Source organism: Schistosoma mansoni (assembly GCF_000237925.1).
Source record: "Schistosoma mansoni, WGS project CABG00000000 data, supercontig 0194, strain Puerto Rico, whole genome shotgun sequence".
Lineage (NCBI taxonomy): Eukaryota > Metazoa > Platyhelminthes > Trematoda > Strigeidida > Schistosomatidae > Schistosoma > Schistosoma mansoni.
Window position 1 is genome coordinate 415,531 of NW_017386072.1, and position 16,208 is coordinate 431,738.

The 16,208-nt window shown below is 33.2% G+C and overlaps 1 protein-coding gene across 1 annotated transcript in view; it reads right to left on the reverse strand.

Moving 5' to 3' along the window:
* Window positions 1–4,948, reverse strand: part of Smp_137750 (calbindin-32, putative) — a gene marked incomplete at both ends in the record, with an annotated part of 44,556 nt that extends 39,608 nt beyond the window's left edge. Inside the window, one exon of the mRNA XM_018794043.1 lies at window positions 4,828–4,948. Within this exon, the coding sequence (XP_018647109.1) occupies window positions 4,828–4,948 (121 nt within the window). The remainder of the gene's footprint in view (window positions 1–4,827) is intronic.
* Between the last annotated feature and the right edge of the window lie 11,260 nt (window positions 4,949–16,208).

Genomic DNA, 16,208 nt, shown 5'->3' on the forward strand with positions numbered 1-16,208 from the left:
TCTGGGCTACCTGTTCCTGTCATCTATATATTTCAACAAGTTATCTAATATTGTTTGTTTTAATACATCATTATGGCTATTAAGCACACAACCTATTCCGGTGCGTTTCTGAAAACTGTACAACCTTTCGCTGTAAAGGTTACAAAAGGCCTAATCAGAGATATCGTGTTTTGCTGGGAACATGCAGCAAAAAGAATATACATTATTCATATGTCGATTGACTGAACTGCTGACATCTAACTGGCGATCACTGAATATTTATCGTCTGGAGCAACGAAGAAATAAGAAACGTAAACATGTTGAAATACTTTATGCTGAGAATTCGATTTTGTACCAAATAATATAATATTGAATAAAGCTAATAATAATAATAATAATAATTAATTCACCCAAGATTACGGTTACACCTTACTGACAAATGACAACTAGCACAAAACCTAGTTCCAAAGTTTTCTGTCTACTACTTCTGTGGTGTAACTTTATTTTTCAAGTCAAGACAAGGTTAATCATGGGCTTCTTCCAAGTATAAATATAATGTTTTAGCTTTGTATCTAAAAGTGTCTTCATATTTTGCCACACATACTTCAAAGAATTCACATTCTAAAAGACAAAGTAGTTACTTTGGTTCAATTTATCACCATTTACTGGACACAGGGGGTAGGGATATGAAGTGAATAATGAATATACAACACGAATCAATCATATTAAGATTTACATAGGCTATAAGGATTACAAAGCTATTTAATTTTGAAATGGTTTGAACTATCTCACTGTTAACATTTTTCTCCGAAATTTGATTAGTCCCAGTTCGAATATGTGATATAAATTGATATACAATAGATAGATAGATGGAGTAAAGCTAGCAATGGAATCTAAAACATATTTTTAATCCAGATAACAAGTTCCCGACAAGATGAAACATACATTCTATATTTCACTGCTAGTCATATTTCTTGTTTTGTTTTTTTTTCTAATAATAACCATTTGTATTTAAAAACCAGTTAGCGTATAACCTTCAACGATATTGTTAACATCTACACAATGTAGGTTACCATCATTTGTTCTTATTCTACATTCAATAAAAACCATAAATTCCATGAGTTCATTTCTGATCTTTATTTTTTTTAATTTCTCTATTATATTATGTTATCAGTCAATTTAAAATATTCTGAAACTATCCTTTCAACACTGTGTTAAAAAAAAAGCCTAATTTCAATCTTACCTTAATTATGTTTTTTTTATATTGATCATAATAAATAGTTCATTTCTCAACTGACATATATAATTAATACTCTAAACTATCTAGCTTCAATTGATTCATGATTTCAACTATATAAATTTACAAAAATCTCCACAAAACTCTCTTCTGATATCAATCAATATATGCTCACTAGTGACTGGCTTCAGGAGGGAGTTCCTAGAGTTCTAGTGAGAAGCTGCGACAAGTGGAGTTCAACCAGATCCGTTGTGAGATAGTAACTCACTGTAGACAATGGTGCACGGTTGCTCAACTTCGTAGATTAGTTGAAGTTATACATTAACACTGTTGGATGCCGGCTTAGTGGTCTATCGGTTAAGTGCTCATGTGCAAGACTGATAGGTTCTGGGTTCGAATCTCGTGAGACGGGATCGTGGATGTGCATTGTTGAGGAGTCCCACAATCGGACGAAACGGTCGTCAAGCAGTGCTTCCAGGTTTTCCATAGTCATCTAGCTTCAATCGACTCATGATTTCAACTATAAAATTACTATAATCTCCATAAAGAAAACCCCTTCTGATATCCAGAATTATTCTCTTAAATTTATCTTAATCTCCAAAACGGTGTTATTCTCGTTTGTTTGTTTTCGTTTTCTTACTATTTTTGAATAGAAACAATATGGTTTCCATGAAACATAGAACTATAATTATAGTAAAATAATGACCGATATAAGTTGATTGATTAGTTTCTATATATTCTTACTTATTATCTTAACGGATTATATAGATTTTATTGATATATAGATTTTGTTTTATTTATTATACTTTTCATTCTTTAATCAAATCGATAGTTAGTTTAAAACAACTTGTGAAGGGATTACTTTTTTATGGTGATAAAAATGTGTCAAAAGTTAGCTTTCGATATCCATTTATCTATTTAAGCATATATATATTGGTACATAGGAGTACCAAAGAGATATAGGCTACACAAGTTACTTGATTTGTGTATGGGCTGTGATACTGCTCTAGTGCCTAGATCAAAGCAGGTGGTTTTCATAGGGAGCCACACCCGGAGTCTTTGACATAAGGGTTTGACCCATAAGACAATGGAGCAACGTAAGGAGATTCAGTTCAATAGTAGCCGGTGAAGAACGATTGGTTCATACGCCATTTGTTTCCTCAGGATCCTGGAGTCAATGTACATCATTAGTTTGGAATCAAGGTTATCCAACTCCTCTAGGTGAATTCTCCATATCCACCAACCCAGTTAAAGCACTAGACATTCGCTTTCTGTCCTCCCAATTTCGTAAACAATGCCCCCGCCACAAACATGCGGTGACAGAGGCTGTATACTCATGCACATGTGAGTTTTTTTGAGAGGAGGTGCTGACTTTTCCCACCCTCGGCTGTACCAGGGCATTTGATAAATATTCGAATTCAAAGTAAACACCTTGGTTGATGACTGAAAAATCATTTGGTATTTTAACAGTTACAGTAAGCAAAATACTTTTAAGAGTACAGTCTAATTTATTATTTTACGTACGGAAATTTCTAGAAAAACATAAATTCATAACGAAATGTAATAATTTGTTAAACTATAAAGCAGAAGCTTTTTTTCCAACAATTAAGGTAAAATTGAAGTATCGATCATTGAAGATTTTTGGTTTTCTTGAAGACATTCAGATCAGGTAGAGAAAAAACAACCTGAGTTACTAATGGTACGCACTTTATATATATATAGTAAGGCCTGTTACCCCTAATGAAGAAGCATAGGCCGTCCACCAGGATTCTCGATCGAACTCTGTCTTGGTGATATATATATGATTCAGAAGTATAATTTAAATATTTTACATTCACTCTACAAGTCTTAACTTTTTGAGTTCCATACGAGTATCTGTAAGGGAGAGATAGGTCAAAGTAGTTTGATTTAATCAAACGTTATTAGACTAAAACGCTGCATATTCTTAAAGTCTCTCATATTACAGCTGATTCGTTTAGTTTATTACTCTGTGTAATTAAGTAAAATTGTTAAGTTTATTGAAGTGATAAGTGACCACTTTCTTAATTTAAAAACAAAGTATTAATCACGAGTTCATGTTCAATTGAGAGAATGAAAGAAAATAAGAAGTACCAAATGGCTTTCTTTTCATGAGCTGAAGCATTAGTAGGATAATCAGTGTATAATATGGAAATTTTTTATTTTGGCTAAATTCACTCAGCGTTATATTCTATTTGTGGTTTATTCAAATATCCTAAATATTTATATTTTTAAAAAAAGATAATAGTATTGTAGTGTGGTCTACTTATATCCATATAAGTAGTATATGATGATGATCAAACATAGAATGTATTTTGGCAGAAGATCGATAAGGAAAGAACTGAAATAGAGCGCAATCGGTAAGAAAATGTATGAACAATGAAATTATAGAAGGTGAACTGATATTAGCAGAAGCAACAGTTAAGATTGAAACAATTAATTGTTAATTTGCAAATTAACTGTTTACTGTATGGTTATTAGAAATTTAGTGAGATAGTCTGTAATTTGTGCTTAAATACATTCGATTGTCCCCAACAAGTGTTTTTGTTCAGTATAGTATTCGATTAACAGCCTTTGTGAATATCTTGGCTACTTATTCTTACTATCCACATATTTCAATAAGTTATCTCTTTTTGTTTGTTTGTTTTAAAATATCATTATGTTTATCAATAGCATAAACTATTCAGGCATGTTTATGAAAAGTTTACGAACTTTCATATCACAAATTACAAATAAGTACAGTCAGTGATGTATTGGTTGCTGGAAACACGAAACGAAGAGAATATATATATTATTCAAATGTCCATTCCTGGACTGGTAACTTCTAATTGTCAATCAATTAATATTTATCGTCAGGATCGACCAAGAAGTGGGAAATGCAAACTTATTAAGATACCTTGTGCTGTGAATTCTATGTTTTACCAAATATTTAATATTGAATAAAGTAATTAATAATAATAATATAGTTGAGATCATGAGTCAGTTGAAGCTAGATAACCATGAAAAACCTGAAAGCACTGGACGGCCTTTTCGTTCTATTGTGGGACTCCTCAGCAGTGCGCATCCATCATACCGCCTCGCGAGATTCGAACTCAGGACCTACCAGACTCGTGCCAGAGCACTTAACCAATAGACCACTGAGCTGGCATCCCACGGTGTTATTGTCTAGCTTCAATTGACCCATGATCTCAACTATATAAAATTACTAAAATCTCCACAAAACCCCCTTCCGATAATAATAATAATAATAATAATAATAATAATAATAGTTCAAATTCGATTCTGGGTTCGAATCTCGTGAGTGCAGGATCGTGGATGAGCACCGCTGACAAGTCCCATAATAAGACGAAACGGCCGTCAGGCAGTGCTTCCTGGTTTTTCATGGTGGTCTAGCTTCAATTGACATATGATTTCAACTATGAAAAATACTGAAATCTCCACAAAACCCCCTTCTGATTATAATTTCATAGTTAAATTCATAAGTCAATTAAAACTAGACCATCATGAAAAAAACCTTCAAGTATTGAACATCTATTTCGTCCTCTTATAAGATTCTTCAACAGTATACATTATTATAAACAAAATTAACTTACCATCAATATCATAATGATTCCATACTTCAACAAATTGTGCAGCAGTAAAATATTTTAATGAATTTGAATTCATATCTTTAAATTGTGAAAGAAAATTTTCTGATTTTGATAATTTATTCATTTTTTGATAATTATTATTATTATTATAAGTAGTATTAGTAGTAGTATCGTAGGCAATAAGAATAATAATAGTAATAATAGTTGTAATAAATGATTATTTTTATTTTTAATGGATGATACTACTTATTTTATGTATTTGAGTAGTATAAAATAATGTAAATTATGTAAACTTTTTTTTTATTATTAAACTCTATTCTATAATGAAATGTATATCTTAATTCAAATGAGCTGATGATAGTGATGATGGTGATAGTGATAGTGACGATGGTGATAGTGATGGGGATGATGATGATGATGATGATGATGATGATAGGGATAGTGATGATAACAGTTTTGAGTAGTTTATTTTAACTATCATGATTACCAATAAAATATCAAAGGTTGATATAAGTTAAGATTTATGTACAATCTGATTAAATCTGATTGAATTCAATAGGCTATTAAAGAATATAATAAAAAATATATTATTTATTTAAGCTAATTTATGATTGGTTAATAAAATATTATCATTATCCATTGAAAAATAGTTTGACTAGACAAATTTATTCTTATTTGATATCTGTTAAGTCATATATATAGATATATGTATATGGAAAGTTGATCTGTTTCTTTCCTGGGAAACAACTTTACATTGAATGTATTCATAAAATCAATCACGCATACTGATGAGGAGTCTCATACTAAGACAAAACAACTGTCTAATGTTTCTAAGTTTTTAATGATGGTCTAATAGTGAATGGTTTATAATCTCAATTTAAAACTTAACAATCTTTATAACCTCATAATGATAATTATTATGTGCTCACTAAGGATTAATTTTGTGAGGGAATTCTCGAAGTCCTAGTAAGAAGTCGTGACTAGTAGAGTTAAACGGTGTCAAGTGAGAAACAGTTATCTACCTTAGACAATGGAAGATGGTTTAGATGGATTAGTTAAAGTTAGACATTAACACAGTAGGATACCGGTTCAGTGGTCTGAAAGATAAGTATTCACGCGAGATTGAAGGTTTTTGGTTGAAGTCCTGCATGTGAGATCTGCATGTGAACTGCTGAGGAGCCCCATACTAGGATAAGAAGACCACCTAGTGCTTCCAGGTTTTCAGTGGTGGTTAATAATCTCAATTAAACGTTATTAACCTATTCAATGAATTATTTCAAACTAATGGTCGATTGACATTTTCTGAGAAAACAGAGTAGCTTACATGGCTATGTAATACCGTACACTTTATTGATGTTCAAACTAACGAAATACATACAGGTCTCAGCATATTCCCAACTTTCCAACGGTTTATAAACTTCAGTGAATAACTGTTATTCGTGAATGTTTCAGTCAAGAGTGTTGGGGTGATCCAGAAAATTTCTTGCAAAAGACAAGAAAGGCTCAGGAAACACTAAGAATCATTTTATCCAATCAACGTTCACCAGACGTTTAGCCAGAAACATCACGAAAGTGAAAAGTCACATGTAGAGTTTCCGATTGGCTGATTGCTACACTGCTAGTATGTTTAGTAGCAATCCAGAATTTTCAGGAAAATCCAAGGACTTCTAAAATACTATAAGAACCCTAAATTTTCTGTACATGAATGAAACTTCGTAATAAAGTGCTTCTCGCATATTTTGCACCTTTTCTCTCGTGTTCAAGTTGCTGTGCAGATTGAGCTTGGAGGTTACGAGACTAGCTTAGGATCCGAGTATAGCGTTCAATTAGCAAGACTTATCAAAGTGTTTTATTCTTCCCTCAATAAAATCACTTGTGCAAATACGATCGGTCCTATCGAATAAGACCTTTTTAATCCACGTTTGTACTGAATTGAAAAGTGAATATAGGAGCTTAGATACTGCCGTGTTCATGTTAGCTTTCTATAGGTGGAACGTTTGATGAGACCATCTCCTGCTAACCAGTATGTCTATGAAAAGACCTTAGTTATTCAGTTCTTCTTCGCATGTAAATGAAATAAACATGAAGATTTTCAACGCTGTCGTTAGGATATTTTACACAGCCCAACTCATTATCTAAAAGTTAAGGTCTGTTTTACCAAAATCCCAAACAGCATGTAAGCGATGGTACCACACCTCACTGCGTCTACAGATTTACATATATGTGCGGAATTATATACATACAGAGAAACGATTTTGATCTGCGAATAAAGGTAGCTGAACATATTACCTAAGTGGCTGCAACAGCAATAGTCATATAAGATCACACGATAGACAAATATCCTCACTTGAGAAACATTTGGTTGAGACCAATTTATAAGATGGATATCAAGTCAGTATTTGTAGTTTCATGCAAAAGTTTTCAAGAGCATATAATAAGGATAGAACAAATATTGATGCAGAATAATATGAATTCATTATATTTCGTGGTTTCTCATCAGCTGCTTACAACCAAACATGCATTAGAGTTTTATCATTGGGGTAATAAATAATGTGGAACAATTGACATAATTGAATGTAAAGGATTGGAATAACAAAAGTCATCGATGATAACTATATATATGGGCAAGGAAAGGTCAGAGGTTATTAGGTATTGAAATAAAGGGAGGAGTAATAGTTGAGTGGAGTTCAGAGACAGATAAAATCAAAAATGTGATTATTTTAGATGTAGTTGAAAACAATTAGGGTAGGTTACGTAATGATTGAATAATTTATAGATGTAGTTGAAAACAATTAGGGTGGTTTACGTAATAATTGAATAAGATTTGGATAGTTCATATAATTAGGAGAGACAAATGAGTGGAAATGTGTGAGAGAAAGGGTGGTTTAAGAATTGGGTATAAAAAAACAACTGAATATTAACCAAAATTGAACTAATAACAACAACAAAACTGAAACAAAAAAAAACAAAAACAAAAATGGGTTACCAAGGTAGTAATAAGTTTATCACTGTCTCTTTTTGAATACATAGGTCCGGTTTGAGTTTTTTTATCGCGATCGCCTCAGCAAACCGGAGAGCAGTTGTACTTCTTTGTTTACTAATGATTTTAAAGGCATGAGAAATGTCGATGCTGTGCCCGGTGTCGAGTAAATGCCGAGCTATCGCACTGTTGAGAGCCCTGGACCCTTGCAACCTCAGTTTCTTGGGAACATGCATATTTGGTTGTAAGCAGCTGATGAGAAACCAAGACCTATAACCAATTCATGTTATTCTGCATCAATATTTGTTCTATCTTTATTTAAAAGCATATAATAAGATTGATTCAAATTTCGACTATACGGAAACTGGAATACCTTTTATGTTGAAAGACTATTTCTTTTTACCTTTGAACATTGTTTTTGTGTATTTTATTATTATCCCTATTACTTTTATAGCAACCATCCTACAATCAATTTCGATTCTAGTCAATTTTGGTTAAGCCCTTTTTATAACTTACTTAACAGACATTGTCATTCGGATAGTAACAATTTTCATATTACTTGCACTGCTATACCACTAGAGCACATGACACTCTATCCAAAATCTTGACTGCTTAAATACCATTCGATGACTCATACTCCTTTCCCATATGTGTATTTACGCCAAATACTATTATCAGCCTTTGTTTTGCTTTGCTGTGCCCTTATTCAATTCGACTATAAATTACCTATATAATTGCTTGCTATTCGCCTCGTTCGTTTCCTTCGCTTGTTCGCCTGTTCACTCGCTCTCTCGCTTGCCGCTCGCTTGCCGCTCGCTTGCCGCTCGCTTGCTCGTTCATATTCGCTCAGGTGTTGTTAGCTTTCTAATCTGAGTTATTCGACAATAAACTGTAGTTGCTGCTATCCTTTGTCTACTGATTCTACGCACCGTTAAGATTAGAATTATAACGGTTATCGAAGTGAACTATTATCGAAGCACGGCACTACACTCTTACCTTTCAATTTGTCTGGTTAACGTTTTATTGTTTTTATATACAATGTTCGTGATAATTTTTTTAAAACTATATTTGTGATCAGATTGTGTCGAAATACATAGCATAGATAAATCAGATTTGAGAGTCAATGTAAATGAAAGAGCAGTGTGAGTATTTTATTTTATATTATTCAGAATATACGTTTCATCTTATTCAAGGTTTGTCAGCTAAATATATTTGTATTACAATAGTAATGATAATACTGTAACTCTAATCCAGTGTTGTATGCTTCTAACTCCATCATCGACATCCTTTAACCTGTCAAATTCAAATGAAATTCACTTTGCTAAAAGTATATGAACTTATTATTTAGAAGTTGTTAATTCCTAACTAGTTACAGTTCAAAATATCAGCAATAATCAATTCCAAACCGCAAGTGATATTCCATCTTAGTTTATGAACATTTTAAGAGTATACTTTTATTACTCCTCACTAATAATCAAACCCAATATCTATAAGTCTAACAACGATTAAATCTATAAGCAACGACAGATAGTGGCTAGCAGTGGAATCCAGTTTGACACCTGTTTCGTTCTATTTGGGACTCATCAACTGGATGCACCTTCATATCAGAGTTGATGTTCACACAGGGACTCTAACCTGGTAACGTTCGCTTCAAACACCATCACATTATCCATTTATCTACTGAGTCCTGATCTCCACTTTTTGTGCAATGCTACATTTAATATTCTTTAACATATCGTTTTAAATGACTTTACACTTGATTTGCAAAAGTTACTTATTATTAAATAATCCATCATTGAATTCATTCAATTTTTTTACAAGTAGCATATACGTTTAATCAAGTTCCCCGCCTTTATACATCTATCTAGAATTGATAATCATGTATAAATATTTATCCTAGTGAAGAGTTCTATTGACTTTTTGATAAAATGGCTAAGTGCTCGCTCGCGAGACTGGTAGATCCTGGGTTCGAATCTTGCAAGGCGAGATCGTGGATGCGCACTGCTGAGGAGTCCTACAATAGGAAGTTTTGGCCGTCCAGTGCTTCCAGGTTTTCCATGGTTATCTAGCCTCGATTGACTCATCATTTCAACTATACAAAAAAACAATTTCTTTATTCATCCGCTTTTCATTATTAAACTGTATTCTTTATATATAAATTGATTCTATTAAAAGATGATTTTCATCAAAACGTTTGAAATTATCTACATAGATCATCGAACTAAGATAGAGTACACTGGCAACAAACTAAAATTTCCCGATTGTTTGCTTAATAGAAGACATAATAATAGGTTGAATATTAATGTATTGAAGTAATCAACACATTCTGAAAAATACTCAGATTAAGGTTCGGCTCATGCTTGTTGTACGAAAGTCACAGTTGTAAAAAATTTAATTAACAAAAGTATGAATCTCGTTACAGATAAGGAAGACCAACAGATTGAATTGAATAGAGTTTTATCTACGCTTAAGGATAACAACTACCATAAAGAGTTTCCAAAGAAGATTGTTAGAAATGGAAGAAAAACCAAACTAGAATGTATACTGAAAGATTAGAAGTCCATCGTGGTCATCCCATATCGTGGTGAAACATCAGAAGAAATCAAGAGGATTTTAAACAAGAATGATATAAGAGTTTACTTCTGGGCTTGGGACACCATGAGATCAGCATTAGTTAAAGTTAAGGATAGGTTCTCAAAGGAAGAACAACAGAATATTGTGTATGAGATCAACTGTCATGATTGTAATGCAGCATATGTGAGAGAAACGTCCAGACAATTGAACACGAATAATGTTTGAAACATCTTCCCAAATCTTCGGTTAACCTAAAAAAATTAGAGAATAAGTCGGCGATCCATAATTGACTAGTGAATTCAATAGTCAAGATACTACTATCTTCAAAAATTCCCATACTGATACGATTTATCACTTTATAGAATCATAACAGTGAATTCATTCATATTAATCATTCATTGAATCATCATTGAAAGTTGAACTCTTAAATGATGAAATAAAACAGTTTTAATTATTTAAACTCTTATATTTCAGGTCAAATTGAAAAAGAGAATTATGATTTGCCATTTATTTTTCATTTTATAATTAATATGTTACCATAAATCTGATTTTTATATTCAATTTATGACCTACTTCAAAAATATCAGCTTTACATGTCTTATGGAAGAAAGTTATACTTGTGAAATATATCTTTATTAAGAGTTGGTAAGAGAAGAAATTCTGTTTCATTTTCTTGGAAAAAAAAAACTTAATACATAACCTGGAAGCACTGGATGGCCAAATCGTCGTATTGTGGAACTCCTCAGCAGTGCGCATCCACGACCTCGCCTCGCGAGATTCGAACCCAGGACCTGCTCTGGCGCGAGACTGGTAGGTCCTGGATTCGAATCACATGAGGTGGGATCGTAGATGCACACTGCTGAGGAGTCCCACAATAGGACGAAATGGCCATCCAGTGCTTCTAGGTTTTCCCTGATGGTCTAGCTTCAATTGATTCACGCTTTCAACTATGAAAATACTAAATTTCCACAAAAAACCTCTTCTGATGTTAATAAATAACGTTTATTTTAAATTGATATCATGTATGAATCAATGTTAGATCACTATTGAAAAGCATAAACCACTGGACGGCCTTTCCGTTCCATTATTGGACTTTTCAACAGTGCGCATTCACGACCCCTAACAAGGGTCTCGAACCCAGGAACTTCAGTTTCACGAGTGAATGTTTAACTTTTGGACTACTGAGCCAGCATCCAATTACGTTTCTATTTGTTAATAAATTTTCAGTGGTAAGGTGGCCTATCATACATTATGTCTAATTTGTATGATATTACACGTTTTATTGTAATAAACATTCCATTCTAAAATAATAATATTTAACACTGATCTTACGAAACCGGAAACATTCTTGAAGAAGATTTCCAAAATACAATGAATTCATATGACTTCAAACCTAATCGTCAGTTATGATGTCTACATATTATGCTGTCGATAATATTCGGAATTGAAATTTGACCAGTTACTTGGTGAATAATACGTTGGTCTTTTGTGGAAAAAAAAATTTCTGGATTAGTCCCTGTGTAAATATCAATACCGTGAGGAAGGTATGTTCAGCTGGCATGATCTAAATAGGCCAAGATACGAATTCTGGATTGTTTTGTTAGTCACAATACTCATATTTTCATAAATCCTTATTGAGCGTTTGTATGTATTACTTATGAATCTAGCCTGAAATTGTATCCGTTTGTTTTATTGTTATTCATAATTCTCAAGTTATCAATGAAAACTAGTTTTTTTTCGTCTATTTTGTCTATGAATACTTAATTCATTAGAGAATTAACAGAAAAAAATAGTTCATCAAAATCGTAATAAGTTAGACTAGTCTACTGGTTACCATGGCAATATAGATCTGAACATATATATTGGGATGTTAACAATGAAAATAGTAATTCATAAGATTTTTTTGTTGATTTATATGGAAACATGAACGTATACAACGCTCTTATTCGGCATATAATCGATTTTAGCATGTTACATCTAAAAATATACTTAACATAGTAAACTACCATCGTAATTGTGGATTTAGTCTTCTTGAAATCTTAAATGAAATCCATTTCTAGATCATGTAAAATGTTTACAAAATCGATTATGTTCACTTTTGTATGTATTTTCAGTATTTACTTACCTACCTACGCCTGGTACCCTTCGTGGAAAAGCATAGGCCTCATAGCAGCATTTTCCATCCAACCCTGTCCTGAGCAATCCTTTCCAGTTCCTTCATTTTTTCATATCTGCCTCTATTTTCTGGCGTTGTGTGTTCTTTGACCTTCCTCTTTTCCGCTTCCCTTCCGGATTCCAAGTTAGGGCTTGCTTTGTAATGCACATTAGTGACTTCCCTAATGTTTTTCATATCCACTTCCAACGTCTTTTCCTAATTTCCTCTTCAGCTGGAAGCTGGTTTGCCCTCTCCCATAAAACGCTATTGCTGATAGTATCCGGCCAGTGAATGTTGAGTATTTTGCGTAAGCGACTGTTTATAAATACTTGTACCTTCTTGACAATGGATGTAGTAGTTCTTCACGTTTCAGCTCCATACAGTAGGACTGTCTTGACGTTCGTATTGAATATTTTCACTTTGAAGTTGGTTGGCAGTTGTTTTGAGTTGCATATGTTCTTCAATTGTAGAAATGCTGCCCTTGCTTTGCTAATCCTCGCCTTTACATCTGCACATGATCCTCCTTATTCATCAGCGATGCTTCCCAGATACGTGAATGTTTCCACCTCTTCCACGGTTTCGCAATCAAGTGTGATTGGATTGGTGTCCTCCGTGTTGTATTTGAGGATCTTGCTTTATCCCTTGTGTATGTTGAGGCCTATTGATGCAGAGGCTGCTGCTACATTTGCTGTCTTCGTCTGTATTTGTTCGTGTAAATGAGATAGGAGGTCTAGGTCATCTGCGAAGTCCAAATCATCTAATTGATTCTGAGAAGTCCATTGTATTTCGTGTTTCCCCTCAAATGTCGAAGTCATCATAATCCAGTCAATCACCAGATTCCGTATCAATATTTCAAAGGTATTATATCATTTTGCGATAGTACACTTGCAAACATTGATTATAATTTAATAGTTGAATTCATGAGTCAATTAAAGCTAGACCACAATAGAAAACCTGAAAGCACTGGATAGATTTACACTTCTGAAGAGTCCCATACTAGGATGAAACAGCCATTCAGAGCTTCCAAATTTTCCTTGATACTCTAGCTTTAATTGACTCATGAATTCAATCGTTAAATTATTAAATTCTCCACAAAACCCCTTTCCGATACTTATTATAATTGTTTTAGGAAAGCTAATCACAACATTAATAAATATTGAAAATTCAATCTTGTTTTTTCTTCTTTAACGCCACTAAAAGCATGAAATGTATAGAATAAATATCTGTTCATTAAATTTAGTTTAATACTGACCTGATAATAAAATTGATCAACAGATATTTCATCATGATATAGAACTTCTTAGTAATGCCCATCTATGATCGATCCAGTGTTATCAGGTATTCAATAGTTGTTTGATCTAGTCATATATTATTTATGATCAATAACGCTTAACAATATTTATAAACTCTCACAAATATGATATAAAATCTGTTTGATAAAGTTTCTTATTTCTTAATACCATTTAAAATGATTTCATTATTAATAAAATTTGAATCTCGTGAGGCGGGATCGTGGATGCGCACTGCCACTGAGGAGTTCCGCAACAAGACGAAACGGCCGTGCAGTGCTTCCAGGTTTTCCATGGTGATCTACCTTCAACTGACTCATAATTTCAACTATATAAAATCACTGAAATCTCCACAAAACCCCCTTCTGATATTAACATTACAATTAGGTTGTGATTCTTTTTTGTATAAAAACTGATTTCATATTGCGATTCTATTCATGAAAATCTTTATAATCAGTCATATAGAATTAGATTTTCTACATCTATTTATATAGACGAGTATTTCAAAATGTTTTCATTCGGATCATTGTGTTTTATTCGGAACTTTATACTTAATTCATAATTGGCATATTACTTACTTTTACTTACTTACGCCTGTTACTCCTAATGGAGCATAGGTTGCCGAATAATTGGCATATAATTCCCATTTAAACAGTAAAATTAAAAACATGAAGTTCAGCGAAGGGATCTCTTTTCAACGAATTTATTATCAAGCTGTACAATCGTATATATATGAAAATGTTTTGTTAAAGTACTAATTCCGTGAGGAAATGTGAACATGAATAACCAAGATGACATAATAGATAGATTATAATACTAGATTACGTAATACGAGTAATAGCAATAGACTTAGTGGTTATAGTAAGATCATTAAGATGGGGAGCACCAGATATATATGCGCCACACAAATCTCATTTGATTTGTGTGAGGGCTGTGATACTGCCCAGGTGCCCAAACCGAAGCAGATGGTTTACTTAAGGGGCCACACCCGGAACCTTTGACCTAAAGATCTGATCTACATGTTTTTGTTACAATAATTAAAGGTCATAGAGGTGTAAAAATGAATATGATGATATAATGAGTATTCATGAATAAATAATGAGAATATAAGACATAAGTAAAGAGGAAATGCAGTAATAATAATAATAATAATAGAATAATAATAATAATATTAAGGCCATGATACCGATAATGATAAGACGTACTTCTTTTGTACGCATAGTTTTACCTAGATTTCTTCGTATCCAACTTTTAAAAATAGCTAAAGCTCTTACCATCCATTAGCTTAAACCAGAACGATACGTACAAAAGAAGTACGTCTTATCATTATCGTTACCTGGTTGAACTCCACTAGTCATTGCTTCTCACTAGAACTCCAAGAAATATCTTTTGAAGTCAGTCACTAGTGAGCATATGATTATTATTAGAAGGGGGTTTTGTGAAAATGTTAGTAATTTTATCTCGTTGAAATCAAAAATCAATCGAAGCTAGACCACCATGGAAAATTCCTAAGCACTGGATGGCTGTTTCGTCCTGTTGTGAGACTCCTCAGATGGGAGCTTAGATACACACTGCTGAGGATAGCTTTTATATTACTAGAAATTCATTAGTATTTATTCATATGTTAAATAATGTTTTATTCTTTTTTTTAAATATACAAGTGACCTTGATATAATGAATTAAAGAATGATAATATAATTTAAAATAAACAATGAACACTTGAAAACTTTTTTTAAAATTTAATTATTGGCATCATTTTCTTTACAGAGTCTATATGATTTAGAAGAATGAATTATCTTTCTAATTTGCATTTTTAATTAAATTTTTATAATAGTTTTGGTCATTTAGTAATACTAAAATGTAAGAAATGTTTAACATATGCCCTGGTATGGCCGAGAGTGGGAAGAGTCCGCTCTCCCTCTCCAAATGCTCTCACATGGCCAAGCGTATATAGCCTCTGTCAGGGAAGTCCTACTCACTGACTTCTCCTGGCAGGGATATTGTTTACGAAATTGAAAGGACGAAAAGCGAATGTCCGGCGCTTTAACTGTGTTGGTGGACACGGAAAGTTCACCTAGGGGAGTTGGAAAACCCTGATTACAAACCAATGATGCACATGGGCTGGCTCCAGTATCCTGAGGGAACAAATGGTGTATGAATCAATTGTTGGTCACCGGCTACCATGGGACTGCATCTCCTCACGATGCTCCACTGCCTTGTGGATCAGATCTTTAGATCGAAGGCTCCGGATATGGCCCCTTAATAAAATCACCTGCTTTGGTCTGGGAACCCAGGCAGTATCATAGCCCTCACACAATTCAATGAAATGACATTTTTTGTGCGGTGCATATATATCTGGTGCCCTTCTTATCTGAAACTCATTACT